At 49.0% G+C, this 10,000-nt stretch overlaps 1 protein-coding gene across 2 annotated transcripts in view; it reads left to right on the top strand.

The window, feature by feature from the left end:
* arid1b (AT rich interactive domain 1B (SWI1-like)) overlaps positions 1–10,000 on the top strand; it is a 69,819-nt gene that overhangs the window by 14,491 nt on the left and 45,328 nt on the right. For both annotated transcript variants that reach the window (XM_031581466.1, XM_031581467.1), the window contains exon 5: positions 2,265–2,375. In XM_031581466.1, the coding sequence (XP_031437326.1) occupies positions 2,265–2,375 (111 nt within the window). The remainder of the gene's footprint in view (positions 1–2,264; positions 2,376–10,000) is intronic.

Here is a 10,000-nt window from a genome sequence, read left to right as displayed (position 1 = left end):
ATCTAGTTTGAGATAGTTGGCGGGGCAGTGCTGCTCTTGATTGGGTGGAGGGGTTGGAGTTCCTTTGCTGAAATAGTTGGATAGAATGACCGGTGTTTTGTGTGTGACCTGTGTGCTTTGGGGAAATCATTGTTGTAAATAGCAACTTAGATGTTTTACTAGCTTAAGCACATTTAGGCTGCTAGTGTGGTCTGGTAAGGAATTAGTAAGAACTAGCGATGTAAAAGCAATTGTAATCACGGATCCCCCTCCTCACTTAGAAAAGTGACCCTGTGCAAACTGTATTGTCATTACAGCTAGCGTGGTGTGAAGCACATGCAGAGGAGGTCTTTTGAGTTGAGGCTATGTGTGAGATTTCCATATTTCCATCCAAGCCGTGAAACAATGATTAGACACTCAGGATGACCTCCCCTGAAAGAGCATGTGTGATTGGGTATGATTGAGGAACACTGGGTGGCGGGGGGGGGGGGGGAGGAAGGCACAAGGCAGAATTACACCAGTCAGCAAGAAGTCACTTCCAGTGAAGCACTGCCGTCATTTAGCGTGCTAAGTCCCAAATAGACAGGGGGTGGAGGGAATGTGATGGCTTTACGAATTCAGCACCCAGACCTGGCCCTGCAAAGGATTCTGGGTACGGTGCCAGGGAGCAGACACATCTGTTATGCGGGGGGGTGGGGGGGGTAGGGGGGGTCGGTGCTCGCACATGTTGCATAGTTTTGTTATGATGCCTGTGTAGTCTAGCCCACCCCCCCCCCCCCCCCCCCCTCATCAGGGTTTTCACCTTTATCATGCCAGACCAGCTGTTCACCTGCCAAAAGTAAACATGCTCCGGTGATGATGTAATCCGAATGAGGCCGTACATGCCGGGCCACGTGTGTGTGTGTGTGTGTGTGTGTGTGTGTGTGTGTGTGTGTGTGTGTGTGTGTGTGTGTGTGTGTGTGTGTGTGTGTGTGTGTGTGTGTGTGTGTGTGTAAATGACTGAGTGTGTCCTGGCTGTGACCTAGTGATCAGGTTTGTGTAAACATATGCAGTCGTGAGTAAATATCTGCCTGTAGTACTGGCTGGAGTATGAGTGCTGACTTGCCCCCCCCCCCCCCCCCCCCCGTTCACACCATCTCCCTCTCCAACACACACAGTGGGACACACAGTCAAGCACTTTCACTTCAGTCGCTCTTGAATTCGGAGAGATTTGGGTTATTCAGAGTTGTAGTTCATGTACACAAGACAGAATTAAATAAGGCTTTTTCTTAGTGTTCAGGAAACCTCTCTTCCCCTTTGCTTAAGAAAGCAGACTCCTGCTGGATTTAAGACACTTAAGATATCCCTTCCCCCCCCTACTACATACAGTCTACAACATACTCTGACTCTCCTACTATCCACTACTATCTAATATTGTATGTTGACGGCACTGTTGCTAAGCTATATATCTTTTTCTACTAATCTTTCTCAGTAACAAGAATCTGGAATATGTACTCAGAACCCAAATATTGTCACTCTGGATCAGTTTCTGGGAATCATTCTTATGATCATATTCTTTGGCGTTTTTTGGCTTTTGTTATTGGCTGTGGTTGCCATGGTCCGTGCCACGTGTGGGTACGAGTGAGAGGGTGAAGGAGCGCTCATCGCACATATGAGTCACGGACCGCTTGGCCAGCACGGGTGGGAGGAGACACGTGATTGGTTACCAGAGCGGGCCGCTTGAAATGTCAGCGTAGAAACCGGTGGCAGAGAGGGCGAGGGTGGCAGAGAGGGCGAGGGTGGCAGAGAGGGCGAGCGTGGCAGAGAGGAGAGGGCGAGGGTGGCAGAGAGGGCGAGCGTGGCAGAGAGGGCGAGCGTGGCAGAGAGGGCGAGGGTGGCAGAGAGGGCGAGGGTGGTACTTTGTGCAAATTGCTCATTTTCCTCCCTATCTTTTTTTCTCCTCTGTCTGTTGGACTCTGTTTCACTCCTTCACTCCTCTCTCTCTTTCCCTCTCTCTCTCTCACTCTTATCCTTTCCTTCACTCCTCTCTCTCTTTCCCTCTCACTCTTATCCTTCTCTCTCTCTCTCTCTCTCTCTCTCTTTCCCTCTCTCTCTCACTCTTATCCTTTCCTTCTCTTCTCCTCTTCTCCTTCACCACTCTGTTGCACTGTTGTCTCCCATTCTCTCTCCCTCCTCCACTACCTCTGTCTTTGCTTCTCTCTCTCTCCCTCTCCCTCTCCCTCTCCCTCTCTCTCTCTCTCTCTCTCTCTCTCTCTCTCTCTCTCTCTTCCACTCTCTCGCTATAGGATGCTCCACAGGAGGGCTTCAGCAACAGGGGCCAGTCAGCGCTGCCTCCAGGGAAGGCCCCCCATGATGAGATTGGCCCCACCCAGCAGGACCGGCCCTGCAGCCTCCCTGTGAGTCTCCTGGTCCGTCCCATGCTAGGACCATGCCTGTCATAGGATGCCATAGCAGACCTCCTTTAGGCTTCTACACATGGCAGACATTTTGCACAGCAGGGTCCACAAAGGTGTCTTGAGGCCTTGGTTGTGGCGTATTTGAATCCACAGACGTAGACCCTATGGAGTTCCTATTATGAGAATTGCAGAGCTTTTTTTATATTTTTAAGCAGCATTCTGAAAGCCCTGTAGTGTGTGGTGCTAACAGGCAAGGAGTTGTACACCGTGTTCTTCCTGTTTTCCGTGCGATAGATAAGAAATACTTGGAGTTGTAAAGGGTTTGTCTGATTCACTGGAGCCACATGCCCAATAGCTGAGCCAGTTTCCAGACCTAAAATGGCGGCATCTGCTCTTGGTCTTGTGACAGCCCCAACAACAGAGGCCTTAGTCTTCAGCCACCGTCACACTCAACCGCTTCTCAGCTTCAAGGGGAGACCCTGTGCAAACGTACTAGAGAGAGAGAGAGAGAGAGAGAGAGAGAGAGGGATGAGTAGAGGGAGAGACTCAGAGTGGAGGAGAGAAAGACAGAAATGAAAGAAGAGAGAAGGAAAGCGATAGATAGATAGAGAGGGAGAGAGAGAGAGAGAAGAGAGGCAGACTGTGGCTCGATGCATTCCTCTTCTACTGCAGCGCCTCCTCTGCTCTGCCTCTGCACCCCTGAGCTGTCGGCACACCATTGGTGGAGAGAGCCGTCAATCAGGGGTGGGCTCACTGCTTCCACGGCCTATCCCGTTGCCCACCTCTCTCACAAGCTAGTTTTTCCACACATATCCTCTCCGAGCAGATTTGTTGGATTGTTTACTGTCCATTGACGTTCTAATGACCAGATTCAGACAGATACCCTTTATAGCCGTGTAGCTCCACCAGTCTTACACCAGTAGGTGGATAGGATGGATGTGTTCCCCTCAGGGATGGGCTGGACATCCGTGTTTTTATGTTGGTTGAGATGGTTTAGGTGAATTATGGAAATTGGTGCCACACTGAGTAGTTTCCTTGTCTTTAATTAGACTGGGAGATCACTTTGTGTCTTTAATATAATATACAAACATATTAAACTCCTACATCGATTTTTTGTTTTTGTTTGTTTCTTCTCCTTGCTGCATGTGCAATGGTGGTAGCCCACTGTCCCTTTGATTGCACATGGTGGTGTCAAACTTTAGGATAATAAAGGGATATTAATTAGTTCAGGGTGTTCCTATCAAAAGCCTTTGCTGGGTCAGTCAGTGTGTTTGTCTGTTTCACAGGTCAGTCAGTGTGTTTGTCTGTTTCACAGGTCAGTCAGTGTGTTTGTCTGTTTCACAGTGCAGTCAGTCAGTCAGTCAGTGTGTTTGTCTGTTTCACAGTGTCAGTCAGTCAGTCAGTCAGTGTGTTTGTCTGTTTCACAGTGCAGTCAGTCAGTGTGTGTGTTTCAGTGTCAGTCAGTCAGTCAGTGTGTGTGTCTGTTTCACAGTCAGTCAGTCAGTCAGTGTGTTTGTCTGTTTCACAGTCAGTCAGTCAGTCAGTCAGTGTGTGTGTCTGTTTCACAGTCAGTCAGTCAGTCAGTGTGTGTTTGTCTGTTTCACAGGTCAGTCAGTGTGTTTGTCTGTTTCACAGTGTCAGTCAGTCAGTGTGTGTGTCTGTTTCACAGTCAGTCAGTCAGTCAGTGTGTGTTTGTCTGTTTCACAGTGCAGCCAATGGTTGAGCTGAGGTAACACTTGAGTTTCTTTAAAAGCTTTGGGCTGAGTCTTATGTCATACTGAATGCTCTATTTTTAAATCACTCTCACACTGTGTGAGTGTGTGTGAGTGTGTGTGTGTGTGTGTGTGTGTGTGTGTGTGTGTGTGTGTGTGTGTGTGTGTGTGTGTGTGTGTGTGTGTGTGTGTGTGTGTGTGTGTGTGTCGGTGTAGCACAATGCCCCACTGAACCCTGGCCAAGGACAAGGAAGAGGGAGATCAGGCTTGCTTTAACATGCTATCATTCACTCCTGCTGCCTCCAACAATCTACTACCAGTTATCACCAGCTGACTGATTCTCTGTCATGCTTAAGCCCAGTGAAGCGAAGCGCTGTCTGGCTACACACATCTCCCTGATAAATGCGTCTGAGAACAGGTGCGTTTTTGACTTCACTGCGTAACCAAAACACCAACCATCACTGCCGAATGGGGGGGAAAACAAACATTTGCATAAATAGGCTGGTCATTAAGCTAAATCATCGTGCATAACCCCAGAGGTTCAATGGTGCCGCACCAGTGGCTAGAACAACCTTCCTCGGCTTCCTCGTCACTGTTTGTCAACAATTACACTTTAGATATTTAGATACTTAAGATACTATTATTTGGATAGATGAAGGTGGAGGTTCACATATCATGAGTACATTTATCAGTGGATCTTCAATAATTTGACGGTGATGGTGACGGTGCTTCACATAGTGAAGTGCCATCGTTTCGACTTGGCTGTTTGCACTCAGCGAGCGAGAGGCTTGGAGGAGGTGGTGGGAGAGACACGGCGGCTCGGCTTCCCATCGCGTGTGTCGCCGCTCCCTCGGGATGCTGTGCGAGGCTGAGGTCTGCCTTTGAAAATGGGGGGGGGACGGGTGACTTGGTTGCCGTGGCAACGACATTAAGTAACAGCACACACTGTGTGCTGCGTGGCCTGTGAGTGGTCTTTGATTGATGCAGCATCACATTTTTCATCTAATGGAATTTGTAATTGCAGCCTTGGTTTTCAGTCTTAATGGAAACGGGAAGGTTAAAACAAGAAACCACTAGAAACTTTTGCGAGAACAGCATGAGCAAGGTGGAATTGAATGACAAAAAGGAAGAAAAAAAATATTTTGAAAGAATGGGAGCAGTTTTCTTGCCAAACATACAGTCCCAACCTGTTTACAATTGTTCTATGTACGACTAATGTGATTGCTGTGAAAGATGTCACGTGTGGGTTTAAGACGACCGATCAGGAAGAACACCAAACACCTTTTCAGAGCAAACCCACACCTGACAGTTGGCACAGGAGTGGATATTATGTGCTTCCTGTTTCAAATTGTCTCTGCGCTGTGGCAACGGCGGCATGTTCTTTGCACCGTAACCCTTTTTGTCTCGCTCTCTTCAAAATCGGCCCGGCTTAAGTCTCCCCCGAGCCTCTAGGTGTCACGCTTCTTAATTGAAGAATCGCTGTGAAATCTGACATGATGTTAAACGAGCGCCACCGCCTTTCATCTCTCTCCTTCCCCCTTTTTTTTTGAGGGAGAAAGAAAAGACTCTCTCACGTATGCGGCCAAGTTTGGCTCTTCCTCGCCAGGTTTGTGAAACCGCGGCTGAAGTGACAAGGCTGTGAAGAATAAGAACCCAAAGTCGTAGTGACAGGACTCAAGCAGAGCTTACGAGGGAGGACGCCCCTTTTGCTCCTAAAGGGTAGAGTGTGGATGCTGCCATGGCCCTCTCCTAGGTGACATGAGACAGGCCTGCCCCCCCACACACACACACACACCTGACTGTCGTTGATAAAGGGTGCGGGGCCAGTGGGCTGTTAGAGGCCAAAGACTTTTTACTGGGGTTTAAACCTCTAAAAGCTTGTCAGGAAATGGGAACGTTTTTCTGCTCCACATGTCTGGAGATTGCTTTATGGGGGGAGTCTCTGAAGTAAACACACTGGCACACTGATTGAAGTACCTAGCACTGATTTCACAATGAAATCCAGGGCAAAGGATTGACCTCAAGTGCTACTTGTTCATTACCAGGATATCCGAAATGATTGCAACAAGAAAAATGCATAAATAAATAAATTCATATTGAAACACATCTGTGTTTAAAAAAAAAAAAGACAGCACCCGTTAGAGGTGTGAATCTTCACTGGCCCCACTCTTCGATTAGCATTCAAAGGCTAACGATTTGCTACAGACGATGAAGGACCCTGAGTGTTATTGCAGCCGTTCTGCATTGTCTAGGGGGGGGTTGATAGTTTATAGCATATCCATAGCCTACACACTGACCTTGTGTGTGTGTGTGTGTGTGTGTGTGTGTGTGTGTGAGAGAGAGAGAACGAGAACGAGAACTCACTTACTTACTTGGTGGCCCTGTAGCTGTCTACAACTGGTCCTTGACCAGCCCAAGCGCTGGTCCGTTTGTTGTTCAGGTTTTCTTCACTTGGGGGTGTAAATCCAAAAGGAATGAGTCGTTTACATTAACTGTACTCGGCTAGCGTCACAAGACCCTACGGAATGTGTAACGTTACTTGTATGCTAGTGTGTATTGCCAGTGTTGTCTGTAAATTCACTTTCCATTCATCATTGCAACTGCATATCCCAGTGAAATGAATTTGAATGAGTTGTTTAAATTCATTATGCTGGCATGCATAATGTTTTTAATTACGTTATTTAAAAAGCAGATGAGTTTGTCTGAAAGAGCCGTGCCCGCTCAGACCACTCGGAGCATGTTTGTGCAGCAGTGCGGTGCCGAGGCGCGGTGATGGCTCTGTTGGCCGAGCCACAGCGGGGTCCTGATTGAGCCATAATCTGCCAGCGCCAGTGCCTGATGGGAAAGTGTCCTATTAGAGGGCCGGTGACGCAGGCCTCTCGGGTGCCTCACAGGGGGCCACAAGATTGCCACCGTACACAGGGGGGTGTGTGTGTGTGTGTGTGTGTGTGTGTGTGTGTGTGGGGTGTGTGTGTTGGCATGCGTACATCAGCGTTGTACAGGGATGTAGACGCTGGTGCAAGGCCAGGCAATCTGGCTTTTTGCTGCATTAAAGTTGCAGTGATGATCCAAGCTTTTCTGTCAGAAGCGTACTGAGCTGTCCTCCTGCACAAAATCCCTCTGTGCTGTTTTTGTTATTTTTCTGTAGTTTTAAAGAATTTGTTCAACCTTCACCTAAGTTGCACTAGCTGCAGGTAAAAGTCTATGAAGCCTTTACAAGCACCCACAGTGTGGGAGAATGCACCATGTTATTTCATGGTTATGTTATACCTACGAGCGTAATAAACTTGCTCGTGAATTTGAAACGAGCACCGGTGTCGACTCCCCTTGTGGCGCTGTGGCCGTGATGGCCTCTGCTGTGAGTTCTGAGTGGCTCCATAAAGTGCTGATGTACTGCCTCACTCTGAGTAGGGAGCAGAGAGAGATAGGCCCGCTCTGCGCTGGACGCCTGCTGGAACATCGCTTCAAAGCACACATCCCCCGGAACCTCCCAGAAACATTACAGGAGGAGCGTGGCGTCCCGCGGCGCTCCGGAGCGGCTTACGCACTCCGCCATTCGAGAGCCTTCGCAGACAACAGGTGTCGAGACCCCCTCAAGGCATCGATTTAGTGTATTCAGCCACGATTGATGGCATTACATATAGAGGAGGCAGCAGGGGGAGGCACGTCTGGCGTGGAGCACCTGGATGAAAAAGAGAGAGTCAGACGATGGGTGACGCTCAGAGGAAACGACACTCCTCTCCTCCATCCCTCCTCCTCCTCCTCCTCCTCCTCCTCCTCCACCCCCTCACCTCCACCCCTCCTAAAGCCCGGTATTGCCACCCCGTCGGTAATGAAAGGGCGTGGCCCGTGGGCCCGTGAGGCTGCTGCTGGGCTTTAATCAAAGCGCTCCAGAGAGACGGCACACCGCTTTGTCATTGCATCCAGCGCCTCCGAGATGGCGAACAGTGGGAGGTGGCCATCTCGGCAAATGAGAAGGACTGAATGAAAATGTCTCTTAAACTGCTTCTCTTTACGGTTGGGTTTTTTTTTCTGTCTGGTCCTGCTGTTTCACCACTCCTATGCTCTTAATTGTTTTCTGTGCGTTGACCCTCTCTCTCTCTCTCTCTCTGCCACTGTGTCTCCATTGCAGTCTGTTCTCTCTCATGCCCCCCTCCCACATACACACGGAGAGGTTTGGTGTTGCCAGCCTGATTAGTCATCCTGGGCTGTGTGCGTGATTATCAATCTCAAAACAGAGAGGAGGAGAATACACGGAAAACTGCATAGACATAGTGTGTACGTCATTCTGTCTTACTCACACCGTCACTCCTGTCACACTCCCACTGGTGTAAGACAGGGGTAGGTGGGTAGGTGTGGCACGGATTCGTCCCAAGCAGAGAGGGGCAGCAGATGTAAAACTGACATTAGAGATGAGGACTGAGGCGCTACATGAAAAACAGTCAGAATGGTGACACCCATCCTTTCCAAACTCTTCAGTGTCGTTTGAAATACCAGCACATGTTTATCCTACACCCCCCCCCCTTCTCTCTCTCTCTCCCTCACTCACTCACTCCTCCCATCTCTTCGTAGATAGCTCTCCATATGTCTTTTCTTTTGGATCTTGCTGGAGCTCAGCCCCTGCCTTCCTTGTCAGCTTTCTCAGGTAGTTTTCTATTGTTTTTTTTGTATTTTCTCTTTAAGGCCTGTCATCTTATTGGTGGAGTGAGTCTGTTATATCACAGGTGTTTGTGTTGTTTTCTTGTGTTCCGTGACCCTGAGCAGCACACCTGTCACAGCCCATCACCCAGCACTGTCTTCACGCTCTTTTCATTTCGGTCAGCTTTTATTCTTGTCTGCCTGTCACACACACCCCTCTCCCCATCCTTCTCTGAAAGGAGATGCCAAACTTTGACATTTGTGTGTGTGTGTGTTGTGGGGGGCAGTGGGATGTTGTCTGATTGATTGTGTGTCTGTTCTGTGTGTTTGTATTCCTCCATCTTGTCTTTGTAATAGTCACCCTCTTTGACGGGACTCCCATCATCATGTCATTGGATGTCTGCTTGTGTGTTCTCTTGGGAGCCCCGATATTAAGACCTCATCGCTCCCCCTGCCTGCCTGGGGTGCAAGAACACTCACCCACATGGACACACGGACACACACTCATTTTCTCACACACGGACACACACACGGACACAAAAAGGATCTGCTGTGTGTTTTGAAGGATCACCCGGCTCTCGATAGAGATAGCAGTAGAGCACGTACATACACACACACACACACACACACACACACACACACCCCCCTCAGTCTCCTGAGTGAGCCCCACAGCTGAATGCCTGTATCTCCAGCCGCCCGGCTCGCCCTGCTGACACACCAAAGCCTGACACCAGGCTCTTATCTCCCCCAGGCCAGCATGACAAGCACAGAGCAGAGAGCAGACTGGAGCTGAGGCATTAAGACCCGTGTCTGCCAGCTCTGGCTCTCTCTAATACCTCTTCACCACAGCCCGCCCCCTCTGTCACGGGGTGCCTTGTGTAGCCGCCGCTGTGGTCAGATGACCTCAGACTGAAGGACCACTCAGCTATCTGTGACATGACATGCATCAGTGCAGGATACAGGGAAAGATGGGAGTGTGTGTGTGTGTGTGTGTGTGTGTGTGTGTGTGTGTGTGTGTGAGAGTAAGTCCTCATGGGTATCATTTACCCTACCTACCCTATGTTGGTAAAGGCCTTTTGTTGTGTCCTCCGATGGATTCGATTTTGTGTGTGTGTTTTTGCAACACAATTTAGCTGACAACAAAGTTCTTAACTTTTTGTGTTCAACTTCTTTTCTGTTTCGTAGTTTTGTTAGTATTGATTTCTTTTCTCCTCTCTCCTCTACTCTCCTTACGCTGGGAAGTATTTTATTTAGTTTATTTCAGAAACGGCCACG

The sequence above is a fragment of the Clupea harengus genome, chromosome 15, assembly GCF_900700415.2.
Source record: "Clupea harengus chromosome 15, Ch_v2.0.2, whole genome shotgun sequence".
NCBI lineage: Eukaryota > Metazoa > Chordata > Actinopteri > Clupeiformes > Clupeidae > Clupea > Clupea harengus.
The sequence above is the reverse complement of the archived record's forward strand: the minus strand, read 5'-3'. Positions and strand labels throughout refer to the sequence as shown.